The sequence below is a fragment of the Melozone crissalis genome, unplaced genomic scaffold (assembly GCF_028551555.1).
Source record: "Melozone crissalis strain CALT ecotype California unplaced genomic scaffold, PUWL_Pcris_2 ptg000045l_1, whole genome shotgun sequence".
In the NCBI taxonomy this organism is placed as follows: domain Eukaryota; kingdom Metazoa; phylum Chordata; class Aves; order Passeriformes; family Passerellidae; genus Melozone; species Melozone crissalis.
Window position 1 is genome coordinate 24,282,506 of NW_026535823.1, and position 27,367 is coordinate 24,309,872.

Below are 27,367 nucleotides of genomic sequence, written 5' to 3' on the forward strand. Positions count from 1 at the left end.
ACCTCCCTGGAGACCCCCAGCTCCCTGGAACAGCAGGCAGCTACCCCAGCGGGTCTGCTGTGGGACTGAGGCAATGCTATGGGACCAAGGCAATGCTGTAGGACTGAGGCATTGCTATGGGACACAGGCAATGCTGTGAATCCCAGTGTGTGCATCGTGCCTGCTCACTTTGGGAACGGGTGTGATGTCTGAGCACCACAGCTGGAATGGCAGCTCCCACATCTGGCCTCCCCCTACGGAGAACGCTGTGCCTGGGGCACTGGTGGGCTGTCATACAGCAGAACCAGCTTGGCTGGGAGCAGCCTGTCCATGGGCACCCTCCTGTCACCCTCCCTGTCCCGTGCATGGCAGGGCACCTCACCTGGCGGCCCCAGGGCGCAGCAGCAGCTCCCCGAAGAGCTCCCCGAGCAGCCGGGCCGAGAGGCGGCTGCGGTGGCCGCCCTGGCACAGGTGGCAGAAGTGGCGGGCGAGCTGGCGCAGGAGCAGTGCCTGGGGCTGGGGCAGGGCTGGGGGGGCCAGCAGGGCTCTGGCTCGCTGGCCACACTCCTCCAGGCCTGGGGTCTCTGTAGCAGGAAAAAAAAAGGGTCAGTCTGGGAGGTTAGGGGCCTCCCCGTGCCGCTCATGGGAGCTCAGCACCTACCGGCACACAGGGCATGAGCTGTGGTAGTTCTCTGCTCCTCCTAGAGACCCAAAAAAACCTGACCTCAACCTCTCCCACCACTATTTTTTTACAGCCCATCCCTTCCCAGACAGGCCATGGGACTTGTGGATATCCCAGGGTCTGCAGAGATTATTTCTTCGGGGTCTTGGCCACTTCTTTTTAGGGTTTGCCTGCCCCATTTACCCAGTCACACCACCCCAGATCAGGCTGTCAGGTGCCTGTAGCACATTCCTTCTGTCAGCACATCCAGGGAGGGAGCTCAGAGGGCTGAGTTGCTCACCTGGTCAGGGCTGCACCTCAAAATCCCTCAGTGCTGCTCAAATGGAGAATATTCCATGGTGCAGAGCAAAGCCATACTAAAGGCAGAGGTGGGAAAAACGGCACCAGCTTGAAGGTCTGCTGAATTTAAAGGCTCAGCCCTCCACTGCACAAACAGTGAACTGGGAGGGAAAAGGGGTTTTAGGAATTAAAAATAATGTGCACTTGGGCTGCAGGTGGGGCTGCAGTGAGGCTCCTGCAGCCCCCTGCATCATGGTCTCACTCCCCATGAAACACAGCGCAGGGAGAGCTGACAGGGGTGCAGCTGCTTCCAATGATAGTGGAATTGCCCACATGGATAAAATCAGACAATGGCATTGCACATCACAGAACAAAACCCAAAACCACTTGCTGCCAAAACCACTGTCACGGGTGCCCTGAGCAGCCCACAGCCCACAGCCCCCACCATGTCCCCAGTGCCCTCTGGCAGATTTGGCCGGGGCTCTCTGGTCTTGTGAGCTGTGAGCTCAGCGCCCTGGGACTGCGATGCTGCCCCAGGCACAGGAAACAGCCACTCTCCAGCCATCCTCCATCCCTGCCTTGTCCCAGCCCTTTTATCTGCTGGGGACAGGGAAGTCCCCAGGGCTGGGCTGCTCCCAGCTGCCTGCAATGCCCGGCCGGGCCGGGGGCTGACTCAGCTCCCCGCGGCTCTTTGCACCAGGACTGAGGCTTGGCCAATGCCCAGCCAGCTCCTGACATCCATCCTTGGAGCCAGGGTGCACCAGAGCCGGAGGGGCAGGGGTCTGGGATCCCCTCCAAAGCGGGTCTGCAACCCAGCCGTGTTTGTGATGGGTGTTGGTGAGCCCTTGTATCCGACAAGCTGCTCCTGAGGGATGTTTAGCTTTGCTCCAGGGCCTTCCCTGCCGTAATTCCGCTTTTTTTGCACCTTTTTGCACCTAGAGGATCCTGCAGGAGAAGTCTCACAGCCAGAGGGGGAATTTGAGGATGTTTTCCCCTTCCTTTTGAAGGGGGTCATCTTGCTGCTCTCCCAGCTCTCAGCCTCAAGCAGGGCAGAGGAGCCTTGCAGGGCAGGCTGCCAGAACCCAGCACCGTCTCCTCAAAGACTTACATTTTAATTTTTTCTTTTAAGCCCCAGAGAAATCCTCTTCCCATTGGTTTCTGCACTGTGCTGCCCCCTCCTCCTCCTGCCCCTGTTGTGCCAGGAGCAGAGCCCGCTGCAGCACAGGCTGCAGGGAAAGGCGCTTCCCTTTGAAGTTGCTTAACGAGGCAACCCAGCTAATTGCTTCCTAATTGCGTTTTTATCCTTGGAAGGGAGACAGCCTTTGATTTCTCCTCTGACGGGTGAGGGGAAGGCAGCTTCTCTGTGCCACCAGCCCCAGGGGTATTTCTTCTGGCTCTGTGTCTCAGCACAGGGCAGGGAGGATGGGGTGGGAGTTATCCCTCACCTTCTCCCTGCGTCCCTTCTGCCTCGATGGAGGCCACAAAGAGCCCGTGGTCTTTTCCCATCAAGACATAGTAGGAAAGGCCACACTTGTCTGGGTACTGGTGATCTTTTAGTGCCTCTTAAGGCAGCCAAGAATATGATCTGCCCAAGCACTAATCTGGTTTAGGATGGGGAGGTGATGCTCAGGGATGGAGGGTACTGCAGCAACTGGCAGTGAGATGAGGGCTGCTGTGGAAGGGGAAGAAATTCTGGTTTCATGAGCAGCAAGAGGTCCAGGTCCTGTTGAACACAGTGGGCAAGGGTTTCCTGTGTGCCTGGTGATGCCCACGGGCCCTCAGGCTGGGAGGGATTGAGTGGCTCTGTGGGGACTCACTTGAGATGGGTTTTGGTCCAGCCTCACTGTTGGGATGGGCCATGGGCTCTGCTGACTTGGGTATGAGCCCCGCTCTGTTTATTTGAAAAGAAATCAAATAAAACCAAAACCTTGATGGTCTCCTACATTTGCACCGAGCCTCAAAACCTTGCAGGGATCTAAAGGCACTTCCTAATGGCACTAAGTTGAAAAAGCTGAGAATTTTTTGTGCCCATATAAAGCCAGGAGTTAATGAGATTACAGGAAAAAATTCCCAGGCAGCAGAGCCAAAATATTATAATAACTCTTTCTTCTGGGGCCAGCATCACCCAGCCTTGGCAGCTGCCCATCCTGGCAGGCAGCACCTCCTCCTCCAGGCACTGCAGAGGGAGAAGACCACGCTGTGGTGGGGGCAAAGCAGCCCCCTGGATCTCCCTTCTTTCCTAGAGCATCTCCCAAATGATGCTGTGCTGCTGCAGCACAGGTGATGTTCCCAATGGCCTTTCTTAGAATCTGCCTTTAGTACAGCACTGGGCAGGGGATGGGGTCTGAGCCACCCTGGAGATGATGGGAAGCCTTTTTAGAGGCTTTCTAAAGTTTCTCCAGCCCCACAGAGGTCCCAGGTGTGGGGGCAGCCCATGTGTGCTTACCTTGAGCCATGTGGACCAAGTCACTGTAGAGAGCTGGAGGGATGAGGGGTGTGGGGAGCTCCTGGAGGTACCACTTGAGGGCATCTGCCAGTGTCTGGGCCTCGTACAGGTCCATGTCCACAGCTGAGGCATCTGGGGAGAGAGACACAGGGAGCCCTGAGCCCGTGGTTCTTCCCTCTGGCACAGAACTCGGAGCTCTTCATCCCTGTGCAGACATGGGGGCTGATTTCTGTGCCCATGCCCCCCTCTCCCCAGTGGGGCAGTGCAGGATTTCACTGCCACCACTCACCCAGCAAATATTCCTGTCCCAATTTCCACTGACCCCGAGTTCCACGTGCCCAAGGAGAGCACGAGGCAGCATCTCTGCTCTGAGTGAACTGTGCATGGGACAGGGAGCCTCACCATCCCACTGGGGTCCCACTGCAGGATAGGACCCATGGGAAGAACTGAGCAACTGCCCCAGGAACCTTCCAGTTTTCAGGGCCAGGTGCCCTGTGCCAACCCCAGCCCAGCAGGACCTGCTTGGAGAAGGCATCCATGGAATGGGGTAATGGTTCCCAGACAATTCAAATTGCTAAAGGCCCATGTGACCCCCAGTAATCCCAAAATGGTGTGAATGTGCCCCAATTGGCATCACTTCTCCCAGGCCTGAAAGGTGCTGCCCTGAGGAGGTGGTGAAGGATGCTCGAGGAATGGGGAAAGCACAGGAGGCCACACAGCCTGGGCTCAGGGGCTCAGGGCTCAGGGCTCCTGGGATCAGGACAGGGGCAGTGCTGGGAGCAGAAATGGCCTGTCAGGAATCAGGGGGTGGGATGTGTCTGTCTGAGCCCCACGGCCAGGCCAGCACAGGGACATTGCTTCACCCTGGTCCAGGGGGAAGAAGCCTTTCAGCATCCTTTGGTATTGCCTCATGTGTTTGTCTTGGAGGTCTCCCATCCTGGCTGGGCTGGGTGGTGGCTGTCTGGAGGGTGATGGTGCCTTTTGCAAAGATCTGAAGGTTTCAAAATCTGGCTTTGGTTCAAACTGGACCCAAATGCAATGTTTTGAAATTCTTCTTCTTGGAGAGTTTGGAGGGCGAGGGGTACAGGAAGTTGGGAATAATTTGAAAAATGAACATATTTGAGATGGTCTGAAATGTTTAATTTTTAAAAAAAGGAAAATCAAATTGGTCATTTTCTTAAAGATGCTGTGTCAGGCCCCAAATGGCCTGGAATGACAGAGAAGAGTGTGGGCTTGCTCAGAGCAGGCTCTGAGCCCCCTTCACTCTGCTCACTGGATCTTTACCCCCTCAATGCACCTTCACTGAAATTGGAGCCATTTTGGGAGATGCTCCATCTCCCAGCCCAGCATCTTCCAGCAGAAAATGTTGTGAGCCTCCAACCACTCCAGCTGTGCTTCCTTCTGGGGCAATAAACCCAAAAGAGGGGAGCAACCCTCTTTCCTAGGACAAGGCTTTAGAGGCACACATTCAGCAGGGCTGGGATGGGGAGCAGCTGGGAAAAGCTGTTTTTGAGCACCTTGACCTTGATCTCCTCTGGCTGGAGTGTCCCTGCTGTGCAGCAGGCAGCCTGGGAGCCTGCCTGCCTGCGTGGGAACACCAAGCTGCAGTGGGTCCCTTATGGCCAGGGCCTTCCATTTGGCTCCCAGATGGAGAGCAAACAGATTGGCCAATGCCCGAAGGGAAGCCTTTAACCCAGCCATTGGAGACGCTACCTCACTGTCAGCAGCTGGGAGCTGTGTCCCGGGGCAGCCTGGGGACAGCCGGGACAGATGCCACCATGAGCCATCCAGCGTGGCCAAATGTGAGCTAGGGCAAACGGGGTGCTGCCCTTCTGGCACCCCAGGAAGTCACAGCATCTGCCCTTGGCATCCTCGAGGTGGGCAGGGCTGTGCCAGCTGCACCCTGGCCCCATTCTGGTCCGTGCTCATGCTCCCATCTCCCGGCCACACTTCTGGCCCTCCTTGGCTGGCCAGAAGGGTTATTTCTGCCAGGTTTGTGGGAGCATGACAGCCAGGTCCCCATGTTTGGTAGCAGTTCCCCTGGAGCTGTGAGCTGGCAGGTTGTCTCGAGCTGGGCAGGTGGAGGAGAGTGGGGTCAGGGATCCCACAAAATGCTCCAACGCCTGGTTTTGGCTGAACACTCACAGTGCATGGCTAAAACCCAGGGATGCTGCTGGGGGTCCCAGGGTCTCATTGCGCTGCAGAGAGCTTTTCCCATCACTGGAATGCACCGAGCAAACCCCAAAGCCCACCTGCCACGAGGGTTTCTGCAGGGACCTGTCACTCGCCTTAAGGATGCTGGCACGGATTGAGGAGAGCAGCCACAAGCTGTTCCTGTGCAGGGAAGGGGCCCTGCCGGGCGCTGGCCCCAGGCGATCAGCCCCGGGCTCCACCGTGGCCTAATTAGCTTGTTTGCCTCGTTAGGCATGAGCCTGGGGGGGTGTTCAAAGGGAAGGCTCAGCCGGTTTCAAAGCGAGATTCAAAAAACATCTTTACACCCGGAGAGAGGCGCGATGGGGAGAGCAGGGGGATTCACACGGCGCTGACAGAGACTGATTGCTGACAGCACCGTTCTCCGTGGCACTGCACTAGAAGTAGCCATTAGCCTGCTGTCCCCGTCCTCCTGGAAATGCAGTGGCATCCTCCTGCCCCAGGAGGAGTTCTCCTCCTGCCCCAGAGGCTGCCCTGCTGAGCTGGGCTCCCCATCAGGCTGAGAGCACCACGGGGATGCTCCGAGCTGTGCCCCAGCTGTCCCGGCAGCTCGGGGAGGCTCAGCCGGCAGCGGGGGAAGGGTTAACCCCGCAGCCTTCCCAGACAATTACCACCGGCCTGACCCCACGGATGCTGCTCTCTTCTTATCTGAGGGAAATGATAACCAGCTATAAGAAGTTAATGAAGCTGCAGGATGAGTCAATGCTCTCCTGCTGCTCTCCAGATGTTCCCATCCTTTCCCCAGGGGAATGATAGAGGAATGACGGAGGGATTCCATCTGCCTGCCATAAATAGAAGGAAAACACCCCAAAACCCCAACCTCGACCTCATACCAACCCCCTCCAACACACAACCTGCTTGCTGACCTGCTGGCAGAGCAAGCATCTGGGGACCAGCGGCCAGCATGCCTTGCCCATGGAGGGGTGAAAAGCAGGAATAAATTTTGGACTGGGGACAGGGTGTGTGGGATGACCACTGGCCCAGGGGGAGGACTCCCACTGGCATTCCAGACCCCACATCCCAGCAGAGGCAGAAAGGTGCTGCAGCTTTGGGCTGAGTCAGGCTGGGCAGGAAATCCAGGAGCTCTCCCGCAGCTGCGGCCGGCCGGGGAGGCGTGAGTAAGGCTGAGTTTCGGTAAACGAGGAGGATGTTTGGCCACAGGGCTGTGGGGGAGGCGGGGGCTGTTTTGAAGGAGAGGCTTCAGCAGGTCCTGGTAACCAGCTGTCCCCTGCATGTGGCCACAGGTGATGCTGCTCCCAGAGCCCTGAGCAGCTCGTGGGTGACAGGGTGCCTGCCCTGCCCAGCACCCAGGGCCCCCCTCCCTGGATGGGAGAGAGTCCAGCAGGCTGAGGTGGGCCTTGGCCACCGAGTGCTGCTGCAGTGAGATGCTCTCAGGTGTGTGGTCCCTGTGACAGAGGGGCACCCAAACCAGCCTGGGGCTGACTGAAATACCGACCTGGGAGTTTCCCTACCCCTTGCAGACCTTTTAGTTTTAGCTGTCCCTGCGTGCTAGAGAGATGTCCTTGCTGTCCAGTTGTGGGCTGTACGTTCCCATCCGCACGGATGCTGAGCAGGCACTCGCGCTCCTGGGCATCCCACAGTGAGGGTTTACTGGGAAACTGTGCACCAAATCGGGGAATATTTCCCAGCTTTGACTCAGCATCATTGTAACATCTCCCAGCCAGCCTGCTGGTACCTTGTGCTGGGACTTGGCAGCTGCCAGGACACCCCCTGCCCATGCACAGGAGCTCCTGCCAGCTCCACACACTCTCCCAGCTGGGCTTCACCCCACCATACCCTTGGCTTGCACTCAGCCAGGGTGGGGGTGCTGGGATCCCGTTTGAGGCTGCCCACTGAGACTGCCTTCCCCCACCTCACCTTCCCTAAGGCAATCCCCTTCCTCAGTTTTCCCAGCTGCTATGGGAGGGGATGGCAAAAACTCACCCCCAGTTCTCTCTGATGGGTCTGGCAGGGATGTCTCTGCTGCTGCCGTTTATTTACCCTTCTTTCATCACCACCAAATATAAGAGATGAGCTCATGCCTCTCGCCAGGCTCTGACGACACGGGGTTTATTTCCACTGCAGGTATAAATAAAAAGCAGTGCCGCAGGCACCGGGGCGCCTCACGCTCGGGAGGAAAGTCATCCTGGTGGAATGAGCTTGCCCAGGGGAAACCAGAGCCCTTGGGGGCCTCCGATGCCCTGTGGCATCCCAGGGATGAGGTTGGGGATGCGCTCCCTCCCCGCGCATCCAGGGGCAGCGGCGTGAGCCCCCCAAGCCGCTCCTCGCTCCCCGACCCTTTCTGCCTAGCAGCAGCTCCTGGCAGCCCCGGCGCAGCCCCGGGACCCACGGTGTGTCGCTAATCCCCACCGAGAGCTGACCTAATTCCCGGGCACGTGAGCGTGTCTCCAGGCAGAGCGCAGGGAGCGCGCAGGGCCGGCAGCGCGCCCGGCACGCCCGGAGACACCGGCTCCAATCGGCCGCGCTCTGCCGCCGCCTTCCCCGGCAGCCCCGCCGCTGCTGCCGGCCCTGACAACAGCGGAGCCGCTTCCCATTGCTGCGCTTGTATCTGGGGAAGGGTCTCCGTGTGTGTTTACAGCGTCTGCAGCTGCGCGCCAGAGCCCCGAGCAGAGCGCGGTTATCCAAAGCGCGGGGGAGGGTTCGGTGCTTCGCAGCCATCCCGGGAGGGCTCGGTCCCACCGGAGCCATGGGGAGCACCCACGGACCCCCGGGGTGAGCTCTCTGTGCACCGTTCCCCGCCAGGGAGGAGGGGTAAGGACGCAGACCTTCCCTGTAAGGGGTGGCAAAGCACCGCCCGGACATTCACACAGGACTTTGCAGCCATTCCCAAGCCAAACCTCCCCCAGCTTGGGTCCCTCAGGTCTGAAGGGCTCCAGCACCCACCAGCCCACCCACAGCTCTGCTGCTACCACCCCAAGAACGTCCCAAGTGTCCAGCAGCAGCAGTGAGAAGGCTCCCTGCCACATCCCAGGTGTGGACAGAACCTGGAGCAAGCCTGGGGGGAGAAGACATCAGGTCGAGCACTGAAGGGGCTCCTACACCTCATGTCCCCTGGCATTGTGGGGTTTGTGGGTGATTTGCCCCTTCCCCGTACCCCAAACAGCCCCTGAGCTTTGCGACAGCAGCCCAGGGACACAGGAGACAGCAGGAGTGCTGGCAGCTGGAAACTCTTGGGGTCAGTGTGAGGCCCCACACCACAGAAATACCCCCGGGCATGAAACAGCTCCCACCCAGGCACTGCAGGGAGTGCTGTGGGCAGCAGGGTGAAACTCTGCTTTATTCCTCTTTTTCAGCCCATACTCTTACCCTGACACTGCAGCAGGGCTCCTGGCTGGCTGATCACCTCCCAGCCTTTGCTGATCCCCTCCCAGCCTTTGCTGAGCTCCCCCCAGCCCCCTGGGAAGCTGCAGCTTTCCTTTAAGTCCCTTTTTGGTGCCACCATGTGACTCTGATTCTCATGTTCAGTGATGCTGCGTGCCCCCCTTCCCTCTCTTAATTGTTCTTGCAGCATCCATGATGGAAATACCAATTTTGGTGCACAGGCTCTAGACAGCAGTCAGATGCCACCGACCTGCAGAGTGTCACCAGTGCCAGCATGGGGACAGGCTCAGCTCAAACTGTGGAGCCATGAGGAGCCACTCTGTCCAATGCTGCCATGAGGATGGGAAGCCTTCATCCCAAACCTGGCTGATGAGCAGCTCAGGGACTGCGCACAGGTAAGATCCCCCACAGTAAGGGCTCTAAAAGGGCCAGGGATGGGGAAAGGGCTCAATCAGCACAACTCAGACCTGTGCCTGCACTGCCAGCCCATGGAACACTGTGCCCACGGGCTCCTAGGGACAGCCAGGACTGACTTGCACAGCTCCTTGTGTCCCAAGGTCCTCCTCTTTCTTCCCACTGGAAATTCAGACGCTCTTTTAGTGCAGAAAACAAGCTGAGTTCTCCAACACATTGAAATATGGGGGTTAGAAAACCAACATCTGAACTTTTCCAGCCCTTGCTCCTCTTCCCTTGCACTCTGTAGCAGCTTTCCTGCCACCCCTGCCAAACACCAGTGGGATTTGGGCATTCACAGGGAAGCTGAAACCCCCTGTGGGTACCCGGTTTTCCCCCCAGCTAAGATGTGGTTTGGTTCCAGCAGCCACCAGCCCTGGCTCTGATTTAACCCATTCCCTAGGATGAAGCCTGTCCTTTGCAGGCAGAGAGGGGAGGCTGGAGGGACAAACCAGCAGGAGCATGGGAGGAAGGGAGATGTGACTCTGTCTTCTCACCCACAGGGCAAGCAAACTCCAATATTCCAGCAGGGCTGTTCTACTCCACCAAATGCAATGAGGGTTTGTATGGGAGACAAAGCAGAGATGCTCTCCTGCCCTCCCCAGCCCAGAGTGGGCTCCAGCAGGGTCCTGGGGAAGCACCCCTGGCTCTGTGCTCTGCAGGAGGTTGCAATAGGAGCAGGCTGCCAAGCTTGGCCTCTGCTGGGATGCTTGACTCGGGCAGGAACATCATTCCCATCCTGCTGCAGAGCATCCCTCTGGCATGGCTGAGCATCAGCCCCTTCAGCTGAGAGCTAATAGGTGTGAGACCTGTCCTTCCCCCTCTGGGGAGCTCTGGCTTTGCCCAGCTCCGTGTTGCTGAGCTCAAGGGGCAGCTCCCTGCAGTGCCCAATTAAAGATTTCAGTCCCAGAGGAGATGTGGGCTTGGGAGTACCAAGTCTCCCAGGGCTGCTGGTGTTTTTTAAGGGCTTTCAAATGTTTTGAAAACCACAATGGCATTTCTCTGACCGGTGCTGGGCCCTGCCATGGGAGATGGACAGACCTGGACAGACCCACCAAGTGCCCAAGGCTCTGGCCAAGCCGGTGGGGTTTGCCCTGGGCTGGGAGGGTCTCCTAAGGCTGAGCAGGATTTTGGCAGTAGCTGCAGTGGTGCTGCTCTGTGGGGAGCCCTGGACCTGCCTGGGACGCTGCACCAGCTGCATGGGAAGAGCAGAGGACCCATAACTCCTTCATGCTTGGAAAACAAGGCATCCTTCTCGTGCTGGTACTGCTGCCCATGCCCAGCCTAGGCACCACCAGTGCCCAGGGCAGCCAGCCCAGGGAATTGCTCTCGGATGCCTGCACCTCCTCCAGAGCTCAGACAGTAAATCTGGCCCGGGCTACAAGGCTGTGAAGAAAAGCATCCACAGGAGAAGAGTGGGGTGGTGGGGTTAGCGCCCCTCAGCCCCCAGCCCCCATCACCACCGCAGCCCTGCTCGGGCAGTGGGGAAGGAGCATCCCTGCGAGCTCTCCTCTCCTCTCCTGCATCCCTCCTTCCCCGCCCGGCGGGACTCGGCTCCCGGTGCGCGGGAAGCGATGAGGTCATGGTGCTTAATATAGCGATTTCATCACAGCCCTTCTCCCCAGCAACACCGCCCGGCTCCCGCCGCCCCCCGGCCGGCAGCGCCCGGCATGCGGCGGGATGCGGGCCCGGCCCGGGGCTCGGTGGGGCCGCCCGTGCCTGGAGTCACAGTGCCGCCCTCTGGGCACGGCGGCCGCAGGATGGGGATGCTCCCTGCACCCCCGACCCCCCAAAAACCCAGATCGGAGCGGCACGCTGGATCCACCGCGTCCCTCCCGCCCCGCCGTGTGCCATCCGATCCCAGCCGCGGGTTTAGAAGCAGGTATGGGGAATTGTTTTTCTCCTTCCCCCCACCCTGCTCATGCCCCTAAGTCCTGCAAACAGCTTCCTATTCTCGTAAATAATGAGCGTTACCTTTTCTCTTTCTTTTCCCTGTCCCCAAGACGCTTTCTCCCTGCCCTGCTTCTTAGATACAAACCCTAGAGATTTAAAAATATCAAGTATTTTTGTCCCCCCCCCAATCCCCCAAAAAATATTCTCTTAAAGCGCCCCTGCCCTGCACCTGCATCACTTTTATCTCCATCACACGGGGAGAAGAGGGGGTCGGCATGCAGGCAGGGCCGCACAGAGCTGGGATTAGGGGATGTTGGTGCTGTAACCCCTCCCTGCCAGGACAGCATCGCCCCCACAGCCCCCTTCCCTCCGGGACTCACCAGCCAGGAGCGCCTGCTTCAGCTCCGCATCCCCCAGCGCGGCGGGGCCGGGCCTGTAGAGCACCTCGCTGTCGGGCCCTGCGACACAGCCGGGAGAGAGGGGTCAGTGCCGAGCCCACCTCGCCCTTCCCGACACGGGGCAGGCGGAGGGGCCGGGAACACCGCGCTCCCACCCTGCCCTGTCTCGGGGCTGGGCAGAGCTTTGGCTCCGCGATGCTCTTGGGGCGCTCTGAAGCGGGCAGGGCTCTGTGGGCACCCGGGTGTGCCCTAGGCTGTGCCCTGCGTGTCCGTACCTTGTTTTTCCAGCGCCTCGATGAGCCTGGCCACGGTGTGCAGCGCCTGCTCGGGCAGGGCCGGGTGCTCGCTCAGCTCTGCCTGCCCGGGATGTCCTGCGGTCAAAAGAACGGGAGAATGGGTTTGGAAATTCCTGCCCGCAGGAATTCCGCTTTCCTCAGCTGCCCCAGGACAGGATCAAGCTGCTGCTTTGGCACAGCCACAACCAACACTTTGGCTCATGCACGTCTAATTTTGGAGCACTTCTCCCTTTATTTTATCCTCTTTTTGCAATAAGAGTCACCGTTGGGGGCTCAGCTGCTTGCTGAGATGCAAAGACCTGCTCAGGCATGTGCCCTGCCCGTGGGGAGTGTCCCATCTTGGGCACGGAGATCCTCCAAGCCCAAAGCCCTTCCCCACCTCTGTTGCCAGGGCAGTGGGATGAGACTGCCCCTGCCATCGCCCACAGCCTGCAGTGACACGAGGCAGGAGCTGGGGACACAGAGCCATGCCCAGCACAGACAGGGCTCTCTGCAGCTCTCACCTGCTCGGGCTCTCTGCTGTGCACAGCAGGGTTGAGCACAGGCCCAGGGAGGAGCCAGCCTGCCCTTGGCTGGTGCAGACCCCCCTCAGCCCCTAAAAACCCTCCAGCCAAACAGGGGTCAGCACAGACCCCCGTGTGCTGCTCACTCCTGGCTTTTAGAGCAAGGAAACTCAGTGCAGACCATGGCAGAGAGGAGCAAAGCCCTTGGCAGGCAGGAGAGAAGCTGCCCTTACCCCAGGGCATGTTGTATCCATCCATCCATCCATCCATCCATCCATCCATCCATCCATCCATCCCCTGGCAGGGCAGTGCTGGGATTTCTCCCTGCTCTCTCTTGGGTGGCCTTGAACACCCAGAACAGCAGGGGCAGGGGATGACAGAGGCTGCACACACAGGGCCGTGTGTGGCTGCTGCACCATGGACAGCCTGTGGAAAGGCCAAAATTAATATGAGAGGGACTTTGGGCAGGGCCAAGCTGCCTTCAGTCTTCTGCAAAAAACCCAACCTGGCTGCAACAGGTAGATCCAGGCTCTGATCCTCACCATGGTGGTGCCCTGGTGCTCTCTGGAGAACAGATAATGATGCAAACCTGCCACTCCTGGGTGGCTGATCCAGTCCCCAGGCATGGCCACGACCCCCAAGCACAGCAAGGGGGTCCCCTCTGCCACCCGCTGAGGGTGTGTTGGTGCCTTGGGAACAGGGAAGATTTCAGGGTTAAAAGCAAAGTGCATCATGTGAAGCTCATGCAAAAATTCCCCACTGCATGAGTGGTTTCATAATTAAGGAAACTGGGCTTTTCCTCCAAACCAGTGGCTTGGGGAAGAGGTGGTGACTGCAAAAAAATAACTTTATCCTGACTGGGAATGGCAGGAATGGCCCCAGGCTGTGCCACGCTGGACCCCAGCATCCTGATGCCCCAGGGGAGGTGGAGGTGGTGCCTTGGGGCAGTGGTGCTGCCCAGGACAAGTCAGGGGCAAAACAGCCAGCGAGATCCCCTGGGACTCGGATCTGCTGCAGAGCCATTTTCGGGATGTTATTTAATTAAGAGAAGGACCATTCCTCCCTGCAGAGCCAGCCCTGGCTCGAAGGCATGGCTGGGACATGCAGTGTCTGTCATTCAGGGCTTCCTCCATGGCCTGAGCCAGCCCAGGGTCCCTGAGTGGCACCAGGGCTCGGTGGGAACTGAGGGCACTCGGGGGTGGGGGGAATGGGGTATGCTGCTGCTGCAGAAATATAAATTTGAGTGCTTTTTTGCCAGAAAAACGTCCCTCAAACCTCGATCTGGAAATGGAATCAGTATGGGAAGAATTCAAAAAAACCAAAACCCACCAAACCAAAAAACCACAAACCAAAAAATTCTCAAACCAAAACAAAAGTACCTTCTCTTCCAAGAGGACGTTGGAGATTTTTACTCGAAGGGGAAGCCTGTGAGCTGGGAGGTTTGGGTTTAAACTGACACAAAATGGCACACACTGCTCCTGTGCTGCAGGAAGACGTGGTTGTGGGACAAAACATCCTCTGGTGAGGAGCCTGCACACCCTGGCATCCCCCCAGGGAGGGGCACCCCATGGCACAGCACAGGGAAGGCAGCACCCAGTGTCCCCCTGACAGCAGGGCTGGACACCTGGTCATGGCCAGAGCACGTCCTGCAGCCTCCCCAGCCTACCCCGAAACCTGGCTGTAGGGCTTTTTTCTCTACTAAAAACTATGGATTTGACATTTTTAAAATGTTGTTATCCTTTCACCTGAGTGCACGCAGGGCTGGGGTGCCTCCACTGAGACATTCCTGGTGGGCCGGGCTCTCCGGCCAGGACGCGCTTCCTGCTGCGGACATCCCTCGGTTTGCAGGGAATATCCACATCCCCAGCACCTCTGGGCAGGGGTCCCTGGGCACATTTCCCTCAGAGAGGAGCCCGTGGCACCCCCTGTGTGAGAGGCAGCAGAGGCAGGAACAAGAAGGCGGCTTCACCTTCCCTGTGAGCAGGGCTGGAGAGCCCCGGGGTCTGCTCCGGTCTGCCCCGAAATCTCCACGCAGCACTGAGTTCTCCAGGGCTCTGCCTGCTGAACACTCAGAGGGCTCACCACTGAGCTGGACTGGCCAGGGGGCTCAAACCCCTCGTCTGGCAGGATAAACACCCACAGAAAGTGGCCTCCACCCTCCTGCAAATCCAGCACGTAGCTGCACATGGAGCCTCACCAGTGCTGCTGGGACTGCGGCTGCCGTGGCGCACTGGTCGGGGAGGAGCACCTGCATTTTGGGGAGGGGAGGTGTGGGGGGGCCCAGCATCCTTCCCATGTGGGGAGCTGCATGCCAGGAGCTGCATGGCAACCCCACACATGGACATGGATGGTGCTCAGCCCAGGAGCCAGGTGGTCCCCCCTCAAATCACAGTGACAAGAGGGTTCCTGAATCCTATTTTGGAGGGAGACAGGCTCCTCATCAGTGAGTGCCCCTCTAAACCCAGACCCAGCAGCACAGGGGCTGCTCCTTTGGTCACCACACTGGCCAGGAGGGTGTCTGGGGTGCCAGACCAGCAGCTGGGCAGGTTCTCCTGCCACGGCTGAAGGCGATGCCGCTCTCCCATCCCCAGGCCAGCACCGACAGCCATTTCTGCTCCATCCATCCCGAGCAGGGGAGCACCATGGCTTTGACTGGGGTCACTGGCAGGTGCCTGGCTGGAAGGGGGCATTCTTACTTTGGTTTTATGTTTTTTTAGCTCGTGTACACTGTGGAACTGCTGTGAAATCCCCCCTGGCCCCAACACTTGGCCACGGTGAGCGGCGAGGGCAGAGCCGGCTGCACGAGCTGGGCAGATCCAGGCAGAGAAATGGCTGCAGGCCCCTGTGCCAGGAAAGGTCCTGCCAAGTGTCCCCCCAGGGCTCTGCTGCAGCCCCCAGGGACACAGGAGCCCCCCAGGGACTCAGCACATGGCTTGCCAGGATTGTCCCCTGTCCCAGCTTGCACAAAGTGACAGTGAGGCTGGAGCTGGCCCAGGGCCAGCGCTCGCCCGGGCACTGAGAGCAGCCTGAATCAGGTGCCGCAGTGGTGGGGAGAGGAGCACTTGGAGAAAAGGTCTCTGGAGACCACCATGGGGCTTTCTGCTCCTCTCTGAGGGGCCAAAGAGGCCTTGCATCTTCTCCTGTGCTGTCATGGATGTGCATCCCCTTGGACACTCCATGCCAGCACGGCAGCCAGCCTGGGATGCTGGTGAGGAGCCATCCCTGCAGCATGTTTAGCTGTGGGGTAGCAACACTCTGGTCATCCCCTGCCCCTCCTGAGGCTGCCTCCATACACCAGGGCAGATAATTCCCAGCACAACTTCTTTTTCTGGGGCTGGATCCCCGTCCCGAGCGTGGTTTCCCACCAAGCCACCTCAGCTGCAAGCATCCACCCCACTCCACACCACCCTCACCATGAGCTGAGGGGACACCCACCCGTGGGCTCCCATCGTGCCGCTCCCCTCACACTCACCCCAGGGCGCGGGGGTCCCCGCGGGCGGCAGGGGCAGCGGCCGCGGCCGGGCCTTGGCGGCGCTGGCGGCGATGCGGGCGGGACCCAGGTACTCCACGTAGGTGCCGGGGAAGTCTCCGCGCTCCTTGGTGCGCTCGTTGACGCCGTGCAGCCACCCCTGGGGGTTGCGCTCGTCCCCGTCCTTGTAGTTGGGGCTGCTGAGCAGCCCGGCCCTGCTGACGGTCAGCACATCCCCGGGGCACAGCGCCAGGTCCTCCTCGCGGTCCTTCTGGTACTCGTAGAGGGCCCGGTACTGCAGCCCGTCCGAGGAGGCCATGGCGGGCTCACAGCGGGCCCGGCCCGCCGGGCATCGAGGCCGCTCGGGGCAGCTGCGGCCGGGCTGGGGCACTGCGGGGCTGGGAGCGCTCCCTGCCCTGCACACACACGGGGAGAACCTCGCTGGTGGCAAATCTGCGGGATGGAGAGCGGCTGCTGACCCTCCGAGCCCAGAACTGCTGTGGGGCCTCACCAGCGCCTGGGACTCACTGACTCAGGCGAGGGCAAGGAGCAGTTTCTTCACCGGGGCACACGGAGGGGAGCGAACGAGGCTCTTGGGGGTACAGGGGACGATCGGGGTCCTCGTTAGCCTGGCTTCATCCGCACCGTGCTGGGGACATCCCTCCCTGCCAACAAGAGAAAGGCAGCGCGTTAGTGACCGAAGCCGTGCCCTGGCCCTCATGCCCGGCTCCCGGCGCAGGGAGAGCCCCGCGGCTCCCTCGGCTCCCGCTTCCCGGGGAGCTCCCGCCAGCAGGGCTCGGCCACTGCACGCAGGGAAAGTACCGGCAAGAGTCTGGAAAGTAGGGCAAGAGATCACGCCACGGGTTTTTAAAATAGACATATGTGCTGAGAAACCTCCTGCCGCACGCAGCTCCCCTCCGGCAGCTCCAGCCTGGCACTGCTGCACGGAGCTGGCAAATGAAGATGTAGATTTTTCATATGGGTTTGGTTTGGGGTTTTTTTTCCTTTTTTTTTTTTTTTTTTATTTTTTTGGTGCATTTTTATGTATTCCTCCAAGAGTGACATCATCCCTGGGGGGAAAGACTGTGCTGCTGCCGCCCCACTGTCCCCCAGCTTCCAGCAGGACCCCGCGGAAGAGGGATGGAGGGATGACGAGCAGCAGCCGTCTGTCTGTCCAGCCATCCATCCGCCTCCCAGAGCCCTCCCGCCGCCCCTCCAGCCTTACCGGGCGCGGTGGCTCCAGCGGCGGGAGCGAAGAGCGGGAGCGGAGCGGAGCCGGCTCCCGGCCCCGCCGAGCCGCGCTCCGGCGGTGATGTCAGCGTCCCTCCTCCTCCTCCTCCTCCTCCTCCCGCTCGGTAGCCGGGTGGCCCCCCCGCCGCAGCGCGTCGGGGGGCGGGGGGCACCCGGCTACCGAGCAGGAGGAGGGAGAATTGTAGGAGTAGGTGGATGACTTCATTCCCAGATGCAGCAGCTCTGCTCCCAAATTGCATCCTCTGTAGGATGGAGATCTCCCATCTGTGGGTCTCCATCCATTCTCAGGGGTGCTAAAGGACAGGAGGGGACCAGCACCCCATGGACACCCCCCTGATGCCAGGCAGATCTCCCTGTGCACCCACACAGAACCCCATTCCTTAACCAGGCTGAAAAACACGCACAGGACAGGCAGGAGACGTCATGGAGAATCCCAGCTCAGGGATGCTCTGGTTCCTCACTCTCCTCCTGAGCTTGGACAAGCTATCCCAGTGTTTGTCTGTCTGTGAGGCACAGGGAGATGGATGTGATGTTCCCAAAGGCTTGCTTTGGTTGTTGTTCTTTTTTTTTTTCCCCTAAATCCTTGTTTCTCATGCTGACTTCTCTGAAATGGTCGTGGCTCCTTGTCTTTGCTGCAGGTTGGACATCCTAAAAATAGATGGTACCTAAAACACGGGCTCTGGGAAATGCACGCTGGCTGAATGCAAGCCACTGCAGGCAGCAGTGCAGGGGTGGCACGAAGTCCAAGGAGGAACACCAGGTTCTGGGAAAACTGAGGAAGCAGACTCAGAGGCCAGAGCAGTGCAGGAGATGTGTGACCCTTCTCATCCATAATTTCAGCAACTCCCCTTCCTTTTCCTGTAGTGCACAGCTGATGGTGCAGGGCAGCAGCATCCTGGGGATTCCTTCTCAGCTGCACTTCCTTGGGCAGCACACAGCCCCAGTGCCCAGCTGGATCCAGCCCACCTGCTGGTCCTTGGGGATAAAAAGGGATTTTTCTCTCCCTTATCCCATTTCTGCTGGCACCGTGCTGCTGTCACTGCTGGTGGGACAGGGTCAGAGGTGGCTGTGAACAGCCAGGTGCTGCTCTGCCCATGGTCCTGCTCCCCCAGTCATGATCCCTGTGCCCCACCAGGGATGAAGAGGTTTTGCTGAGTGTCTGGAGCCCTGCCTGGTGTCCCCAGCGTGTCCCCAGGGCTGTGGATCAGCCAGGCTGAGCACAGGGCCGGTGGTGCTCTGGGGGCTGCCTGGGGAAAGGCAGGGAGGTGTTTCCCTCCTGGGACAGGATGGGAGCTGGGGAGGCTGGTGGGCACATCCTGGTGTCACACCCATCCTGCCCCAGGATCCATCCAATACACAGCCGGGAATCAGCACAGCCCTGCAGCCCAGGGCAGGGGAGCAGCCTGGCATGAACCCCTCATCTCCCCAGCCCAGGCTGCTGATGGCATCCCTCCTGCCCAGGGCAGGTATCTCCATTTCAAGGGAGGCTCCTGCCTTCCTTAGCAGACATCTGTCTTTCCAAACCAAGACAATCTTTCCCTCCTGATGCACCCTCGAGGTCCCCAAACACAAAGGCACCATTTCCTGCTGGGGCCAAGCTCCACTGCCCTCAACCCTGCAGTGGTTGTGTGGTGCTGAGCATCACCCCAGCTCTCAGTGGCTGGTTCCTGTCTCAAGAGCCCCCAGAGCAGCCCTGACACCCCATTCCTGCTGCTCTGCGCCAGGATCATCCCCCAGAACTCTGCACCCTGCCCTCACTCTGTGTCCCCCTTACCTGGTTAATTTAAACCCCCTCACCACTGCAGCCCAGGGTGGGCACATCCCCCAGGGTGGGCAGCGGGCCCTCAGGAGCACCCTGTGAAGGCTGCAAGAGGTGCTCCAGACCTTCTCTGCTATTGATTGAGCCAGAGGAGCTGCTGGTCAGGCCCTGATTAATCCACCCTCGCTGGATTAATGAGCAGCACTCATGGCAATGAGAGCTTTGCCGAGGCTTGCCGGGCCTTGGCTGCTCTGTGGAGAGCGGGAGGAGCTGTCCTTGCTGCCTTCAGGCCCCCTTTGCTCCCAGTCTGGGCAGCCTGGGATGGCTCTGTGGGGAGGAGAGCAATGTGTCCCCACTGGGGTCCCCATGTCCTTCTGCAGCTTCTCCCCTCCCCTGCCTGGAGGGACAACCCTTGATGGGAGCATCTCCAGGGAATGCTCAGCTCACCTTGGCTGCCTGTCCTGGCCTCTCCAGAGTGGCAGGGGTCCCACTGCTCCCCTCTTTGGTTTTGGGGGCTGCCATGCTCATGTCCAGGGCAGTTGGCCACATGGCTGTGAGTAAATAGAGCAGAAATAGAGCTGTTAACATGCCCGGCTGCAGAAAGTGAGGCTGCAGAGTGGGCTGAGCCCTTCCCAGCCAGAAAAAACGTAGAGAAAAGGTTTTTGATTTCTTCTGACATTTCACAGTTGGCTTTTTTGGTATCACCACTGTTTCCTCAATTCGGAATGGGCCTTGCTTTGCTTTCTCTTTAGGAGCAGGAAAACTCCATGAATCTTGGTTTTCTTCCCAAGTGCCTAGCATTGAGCTCCGTGGATTCTGATTTAGGGAGAGCCTCTTCAAACTGAGGTTTCCCAGCGTGGCATCCATGGACAACCTCTGGCCACTCGCTCCCACCACCCCAAACTGCCTGCTGGGCTGGGGCTACCCCAGCCTGGGGAGGCAGCACAAAACCCCAGGGACACAGGAACAGGCTGAAGGGGCTGCTGGGGCTCTCTCCTGCCTCTCTGCAGGGCTGAAGCTTCACAGCAAGGCAGCTGCCAGGAGCTGCTGGAGGGGGTGCTGCAGGGCACCCCAGCCTGGGGACACAGTGCCACCTCAATGCCACCTCAGTGTCACCTCTCTGGGCAGCAGGAGCGGGGCTGGGCCTGGTCCCACACCCGACCTGGGTGGGAGCAGGAAGCTCCAGCACCCTCCAGGCCCGGACACCGTGTCTGGCGAGCCGGCACAGCCGGAGCAGCCCCGGAGCGGCGGCGCTCGCTCGGAGCTGTCCCGGGGTGACCCCTCCGCATCCCCGGCGCTGCAGCCGCCGATCGGCGCGGCCCTGGGTAGGGAATGCAGGGGGATTTGCCGGCCTGGACACGCGTGGGGAACAAGGAGATGGGATCTGGGCTGGGGGGGACAGGCGCGGGTGGAAGCCCAGCCCGGTGCAAAGGAGGGATGCTGCCATCGGGCCCCTTGTTGGTTATCAGCGCACAGCTGGGACAGCACCGCGATTAGCATCACATCATCATCCCTGTGAGGCTCAGGGACAGATCCTCCCCTGAGGGACACGCACAGGGGTGGGAGGCACTGCTGGCACACACTGGCACACACTCACACTGCTGGAACACACTGGCACTGCCCCTTTTCACCCCTGGGTTTACGCCCCGGCCCCACTGGAGAGGTGGCAGCACCAGATGGGGCAGCTCCTGGTTTTGTGACTCCAGCCGTGGTTTTGCATAGCCACAGGAATGAGGAGCGCTCCCCCGGAAGCGGGAGCTGCAGCCACAGGGAAATCGGTGTGGTCCCATTGCCTGGTCCATCCCAGGGCGGGGGAATTCGGATTTCCCCAGCTCTCCAGCCAAAATGCTTTGACTCCTTTCGAGGCTGAGAACTGAAATATTTCAAGACATCAAAAACTTTTGGCTGATGCAGATGTTTATTTCTCTGCATCAGGAGGTGGGAAGTGATGAATTCAGCACAAATCTGCAACATTCAGTAACTTCCATCTGCAAGCCCAAAGTCGGGTTCATCGCTGGCACGTTGCCGTGTGTCTGTCCATCCTGACTGTCCTGGTGTCTGGACAGACAGCTGGGTAGATGCTGCCAGCCCAAAACAGACATGGGAAAGCCCTTTGCAAGGGACTCACCTGGCTGGGGATATCCCAAAATGCTGTCAGTCACAGACCTGGCTGGTCTCCATGGCTGGTGATGCCTGGGGCCTTTTACCCAGTGCTTTACCAGGCGGGACACTGAGGCCACTTCCCTGCTCTCAGTGTCCCAGGGAAGCTGCTTGGGGGAGCTTTGCTGCCCCTGCCCTGGTGAGAGGCATCCCCAGGCTCCAGAGAGGGGATGCTGCGGATCCAGCTGGGCTGTGGGAGAGGATGGGGACAGCAGGGAGACAGCGTGGCCTTGCTGGGCAGCAGGGACATGGGAATGTCACTGGACTCGTCCTTCTGTGGTCAGGTCAGGCCTTCCCAAAGAACCAGAAAATCCAGCCCTGGCTGCCTAATGGGGCTCAGGGGGGGGGATGCTGGGGAGCAGCCGAACCCCAGGCTGTGGCACCAGGCGCTGGAGAAGGTGAGGGGAGCAGTCCATGTCTTGTCCTCGTGTTTCCCCTATGGCTGGCAATGACTGAGAGGGACAGCAAGTATTCATGTATTTGCCAAAATTATTTTTGTGGTGGTGTTTGTGTGCAGCAAAGAGGGCCAGGCTGGGATGGGGCAACTTTTGGGAGGTATGAGAGGGGGTTTAGGAACAGCTGTCCCCCTTTGGGAGAGGAATGAAGGTTTGGTCCCAACTCTGAGCAGCTTCCTGGCAGAAAGGGCTGAGGCTACAGGCACTGAGGGGGCGAGGGCCACAGCCCCCAGCTGCAGCAGGGGCTGTGCTCATGCCCAGGGTGCCTGGCAGGGTTAGAGGCTTCCCCCAAATACCACTGTGGTTTGGCTGGAGCCAGTGGGGCTGACTTCATCCTGCTGAAATGTATCATTACAGCCAGGCAGGGAATGTGCTCTGGGGTTTTGGGGGAGCTGGGTGTGGGGTGGAGCGTGCTGAGCACACAGAGCCTGATTTCCTGCAGGATGAGGTCTCCCCTGCCTCCTGCATTGTGGTTTAATGACAAGTTGAAGGGACACGCTGTGGGTTCTGGTGAGGGCACCAGCACCAGCTCCTGCCCCAAAGGAGCCCTTGGACGGTCAGGGACCACTGCCAGGGCCAGGCCTGGTGAGGCAGCATCCCCCTCTGGGCTCTGTGACCCTTGCAGTCCCCCTCTGTGGGAAACCAGCCCTTTTTCAAAGCGTCTTTCCAAACAAAATCACTTTTGGCAGCCCTTAGGCAATGGCAGGTCTCCGCTGACTGCTCCAGTGCTGGCATCTGTCATGGCTGTCACTGTGTCACTGTCCTCTCCCGCCTCACCCTGTTGTGTCCCCGCCAGCAAAACTCCACCTGGCTGTGCAGCATCGGGGACGGCCGGTGCAGCTTTGGGTTCTCCTTCGCAAAGCAGCTCCTGGGGCCGTTCTCCATTTGCCAGCTTCTCTTTTGGCCCAGGATATTGGAAATTTGGGGTTTGCAGAGACCCCTGCGGTGCTGAGGAGGGGGAGCAGCAGCTCACCCCCAGAATCGGCCTGCGGGGATGGGGTGTCCCAGCAGAGAGAGGCCGGGGTGTGACCCCATGAGTGCTGGGGTGCCCCAGCCGGGGATCCCCGGGCACGGTGCCCCAAGGACGGTGCCCAGGACGCGGCGCGGTGGTCGCGCACGGCCGCGGGGACAGGCAGGGCTCAGACCCCGCCGGGCTGGCCCCGCTGTGCCCTGGCAGTGTCCCACGGCACAGGGACCCCGCGGGAGCCGGAGTGTCCCGGGGAGGCGGCAGAGGGCAGCAGGGCTCCGGTGCGGCGGCCCGGGGGTGGCCCCGGCGGGGCGGGGGGCGCGGGCGGCGGGGGCGGCCCCGGGCGCGCCCCGTTAAAAGGCGGCACCGGCGGGGCGGGGGAGGCACAGCGGGCTGGGCAGGACGGGACGGGACGGACGCTGGGATCTGCTCTCCCCTCAGGTAAGTTGTGTCTGTGCCTCCCCGCCCGTGGGGACACGTGGAGGGGCGCTGGGCTCTGGGGAGCAGCGGCTGCGCTGGGCGGGGGCTCCCCCGGTAACCTCTCTGCTCTCCGCAGGTGCAAAGATGGGGTGCTTCACCTTTATCAAGGTCATGATGATCCTCTTCAACCTGGCCATCTTCGTAAGTGCGCCGTAAGGGGGCTGGGGTCTGCGGGAGGGGTCCCGGGGAGCCCCCGGAGCCGGGTGTGGGTGGGTCTGGGTCTGGCCGTGCTCTCTTGCCCTTTCTGTGGGCCGTGGGGTGCAGGTGTGGACAGGTAGATGCAGGTGGGACCTGCCGAGCCCAGCGGGCCGTGCCGTGCTCCGGGGACAGCGGCTGTTGCATCAGGTGCCCCCGTCCCTCGCTGTGTGAAGCTCGGCAAGCTGCTGATGCCCCAGAGCAGTGGGTTCGCTGTGTCCCTGCCTGGGGGCTCTGCCTCTGTACGGGAGCAGCCCCCGTGTGTGACTGTGGCTTTGGGGTCCCTGGATATCGGGAATTCAGAGCGCTGAAGGCTCTGCTCCCACCGGGGCAAAGGGAGTGGAGCTGGCAGGAGCTGCCCTGGCCCTGCAGGAGCCACCGGGAAGGGGCTGTGGGAGGGGAAGGAGGGGGTGCAGAGCCTCCCGGCTCAGCTCGCTCTGCTGAAACACCCCCTCTGTAAAGCCCCTGCCAGGATCTGAGTGTGGTGGGGAAGGTCGAGGGGGCAGAGGGGAGGGCTGGCACAGGCTGCAGGCTGCCCAGAGCTGACCTTGCCCAGGAGTACACGGCTGCCTGGGCTCAGGGGCTGCTCAGCTTCTCCCCTGGGTGGGCAGGCAGCCGCCCTGCATGGAGGAGCTCATGGCAGTGGGATGGTGGCCAGAGCCTGAGCTGGCCCTGTGGGATCGTGGTGGCCCTGCTGCCTTGGCTGCTCCACTGCTGGCACTGAAACCCCTCAGCTGTGACACTGCCCAGGGGATGTGCTGGTGGTGTTTCAGGGTGCTGACCCGTCTGGCAGTGCCCTGAGCTGCCTGCAGTGCCACAGAGTCTTGCTTTGGTGTGGTGAAAAACCGCCAAGGGGAGAAACACCTGTGCCAGGGCTTTGCCCAGGTATCAAATCTCGTGCCTACCTGGAAGCTGACATTGCCTTTCTCCTCCCAGCTCAGTGGTGGGACCCTCCTGGGAGTTGGCATCTGGGTCAAAGTGGACGGAGAGTCATTCCTGAAAATATTTGGGACGCTGTCCTCCAGCATCCTGCAGGTTGTGAATGTGGCCTATCTCCTCATTGTCATTGGTGCCATCCTGCTGGTCATCGGCTTCCTCGGGTGCTACGGTGCCCAGAAGGAGAGCAAATGTCTCCTGATGATGGTATGGACCTGGCTGACCTCCTTATCAACCTCATCTGAGCTGGGTCTGTGGTGGGGGAGGCCTGATGGGCAGATTTCTCTGGGGATGTTTCCATGGGGCGGCAGTCTGGGTGGGCCTTGGAAAGGCAGTGCTGGACTCAGTCTGCCCCAGAAAGGGTGAGAGGAGGCAGGAGGGTGTGCTGAGCTGAGGTCCCTCTCTTGGAGAGTGTGCAGAGAGCCCAGCCCCTTGCAGGTGGACGGCTGGAGGACCCCAGGGTTGTGCTGCTCCTGCCCAGGAGCAGAGCTGAGGGCAGTGGGGCAGGAGGGCTGGAGCCCTGGGGAGGCAGATGGGTTCCAGGGGTCCCTGAGGATTCCGGCTGTGGTTTGACCTCCCTCCCCTTGCTGTGTCCTAGTTCTTCTCAGTGGTGCTGATCATCTTCATTGCTGAAGTTGCTGCTGCCGTGGTGGCTCTGGTCTTCACAGGTCTTGTGAGTGCAATCCCTGAGTTTTGGGTTGGGCTGATCTGGGATGTGTCCTGCCCCTTGGGAAAACAGGAGCCATGGGCTGGCAGTGCTGCCCAAGGGTGTGGCTGCTCAGGGTGGTCAGTGCTGCAGGAGGAAGGGATGTTGGGATATTGGGATGTCGGTCACTGCTGCCACCAGCTGTGTGGGCAGGCTGGAGGGGCCTGAGGGTGGTGGGAGCAGGGTTCCTGTTCTACCATAACCCCATATTTTTAGGACAAGTTTTGCCCACTTTCTGTCAAGCCCCTCAGTCCCAAACCAGTTCAGGCCTGACACCTCCCCACCTCTGAGGGTAGGAGCCACTGGAGGAGGAAGTTCCTATTGCCTCATGCTGAGCAAACTAACCCTATTATTAGGCACCTGAGAAACCACCTGGGAAGAAAGGTGACTGCCTCATTAGGCACTGGAGAAGTCAGCCACAGGGCAAACTCATTCCTGGCTCCCTCACTTAACACTGCTTATCAGATGACTCAGGGCATAAGTGACCTTGTGCCATAAAGCTCTGCTTGGTGGGGAGGAGGAAAACTCTCTGTGGGTCAAACGGCCATGGTGTGACTGCTGGCCATGCTGGGTCTTCTTGGTCTTCTCTCCATAGGCTGAGACCAGTATGGGGGTGCTCAGCCCTGTGGTGCTCCCCAGGACCTTCTCTGATGGTGTTTTCCTGCCCTTTCTTCCAGGCAGAGACGTTACTGACAGGGCTGGTGACCCCGCTGCTGAAGGAGAAGTATGGGGCGGATGAGACATTCACACAGATCTGGAATATCACCATGACAGAGGTGTGCTGAGCCCTGTGGACCTCACCTGAGGGTTGGGATCCTCCCAACTTGGGCTCAGGTGGTGCACATCTGGGTGGGACAGTGAGAGGGAAGTGGGGACACATCACAGTCCTGGATGTGCTGAGCTGTCACCACCTCCTCGATTCCTCAGGCTCCTGGGAACTGCCTGCTTGGGGCTGGTGGGGTGGGAGCTGTGCGTGATGGTGTGTGGGGCAAAACCCTGGTGCCAAGGTGATACTGAGCAGGGTGGAGCTGAGTGACCCCTCCATGAGCCAGTGGGGTCCAGATGGTGTCAGAGCATGGAGGGAGACCTGAAGGATGCATCTACCCAGGGAGGTGGTGGAGTCATCATCCCTCGAAGAGTTTAAAAAAAGACTGGATGTGGCACTTGGTGCCATGATCTAGTTGAAGTGTTAGAACATGGGTTGGACTCGATGATCTTACAGGTCTCTTCCAGCCTAGAATTTCTGTGATTCTGTGATGCTCTTCCCATCCCTTCCTCTCTGTCCCTCCTAGGTTCACTGCTGTGGCCTGAATAACTACACAGACTTCAACAACTCCTACTATTTTGATACACACAACGGCTACCCCTGGCAGTGCTGTGACATGCAGGAACCCTGCAACAGCACCATGGCTGCAGAAATGGCTGTCCAGGTATGGGTGTGCTGCTGGCAGAGCCTGGCTTGGGGTGTGCCTGGGCACGGGGAGGGAGACCTGTCCTGTAGCTCCAGCCCCAGCTCTGCACATGGTGGTCCCACAGGCTTTCAGTTCTGGGGGGAGGCTGTGGTGGCCTTGGCTTGTCCCTGCTAGAAACAAGTAAAGCTGTTATGTTGTTCTGGTCCTAAAGGGAATAGGGTGGCATTCTTGATGCTGGCATGAACCCAGGCACCACTCTGCCTTTTTGGCTGATTTTCCTGCTTCTTCCCTTCCTTTCCTTGCTCCCCACCCAATATTTGGTCTGAGAAGTGGCCGAGTTGCCCCTGTAGCCTCAGACCTTCCCCATGGCAGTGTGCTCTGGGTTGGAGAAGCAGTCCCTCCCTTCCTGGGGGATGCTGTGCCCTGGCAGTTGGGCTATCACCACTCTTGCCATCCTCACCCGTGTGGTTGCCCCGTGCAGGGCTGTTTCAAGCAGATCCTGGAAGAAATCAGGACCAACGCGGGGGTAGCGGGCGGCGTGGCAGCCGGCATCGCTGCCTTGGAGGTGAGTGCCTGAGCCCTGCTCTGCTGCTCTCCTTGTGCCTGGAGGAGGGGCTGGGCCAGCCTGGGGGCCCAGGGGCTGGTGCAGCTCCAGATACTGAGCCTTCTTCCCTGGGCACATCCAGCCCTCCCCTGGTGCCCTGGGCATGGTGGGCTGTGCCCCAAAGCCCTGCTGGGAGCAGGAGGGGGACTGCACATCTGAGGGGGCTGATTTGCACCTTGCCACCCCCAGATTGCAGCCATGGCCGTCTCCATGTACCTGTACTGTCGGCTGGATGAGAAGTGACCCCCTGAGGCAGGAGATGAGCTGCCACCCCCCCCATGCTGGGGTGCACCTGTGACGTGCCATGCTCTCAGGGGGACCCCATCCCTCCCCGGGTCTGATGCTCTCCTGTGCACTGTGATTTGTAGCTGTATTTTGATCTACTGAGCTGGGATCTGTAGAGTTTGTGTATATTTTTGTACTGATATGGCGTACAGAGCCTGTACATAGAGATTTGGGGTGGGTTTTGATTGGGAGGGGATGTTGGGAGA

General features: G+C 59.8%; 2 protein-coding genes across 2 annotated transcripts in view; one reads left to right on the plus strand and one right to left on the minus strand.

The window, feature by feature from the left end:
- PIK3R3 (phosphoinositide-3-kinase regulatory subunit 3) overlaps positions 1-16,323 on the minus strand; it is a 77,468-nt gene extending 61,145 nt beyond the window's left edge. The window contains exons 1-5 of the mRNA XM_054285582.1: positions 15,955-16,323; positions 11,959-12,054; positions 11,666-11,743; positions 3,387-3,518; positions 362-563 (exon numbers count right to left, since the gene is read on the minus strand). Of these exons, the coding sequence (XP_054141557.1) occupies positions 362-563; positions 3,387-3,518; positions 11,666-11,743; positions 11,959-12,054; positions 15,955-16,270 (824 nt within the window). The 5' untranslated portion in view covers positions 16,271-16,323. The remainder of the gene's footprint in view (positions 1-361; positions 564-3,386; positions 3,519-11,665; positions 11,744-11,958; positions 12,055-15,954) is intronic.
- A 6,784-nt stretch (positions 16,324-23,107) lies between these two features.
- Positions 23,108-27,119, plus strand: TSPAN1 (tetraspanin 1). The gene is made up of 7 exons (XM_054286217.1): positions 23,108-23,164; positions 24,155-24,361; positions 24,753-24,827; positions 25,538-25,636; positions 26,153-26,290; positions 26,754-26,837; positions 27,066-27,119. Exons 1-7 carry the CDS (start codon positions 23,108-23,110, stop codon positions 27,117-27,119), a joined length of 714 nt encoding a protein of 237 aa, XP_054142192.1.
- Positions 27,120-27,367: the final 248 nt, after the last annotated feature.

Bases quoted from the DNA above. Each gene is read 5' to 3' on its own strand.
- TSPAN1 (XM_054286217.1), top strand. From the start codon at position 23,108: ATGGGGTGCTTCACCTTTATCAAGGTCATGATGATCCTCTTCAACCTG. The intron at 23,165-24,154 runs GTAAGTGCGCCG...TTCTCCTCCCAG, and splicing joins TCTTCAACCTGGCCATCTTC to CTCAGTGGTGGGACCCTCCT. The intron at 26,838-27,065 runs GTGAGTGCCTGA...TGCCACCCCCAG, and splicing joins CCGGCATCGCTGCCTTGGAG to ATTGCAGCCATGGCCGTCTC.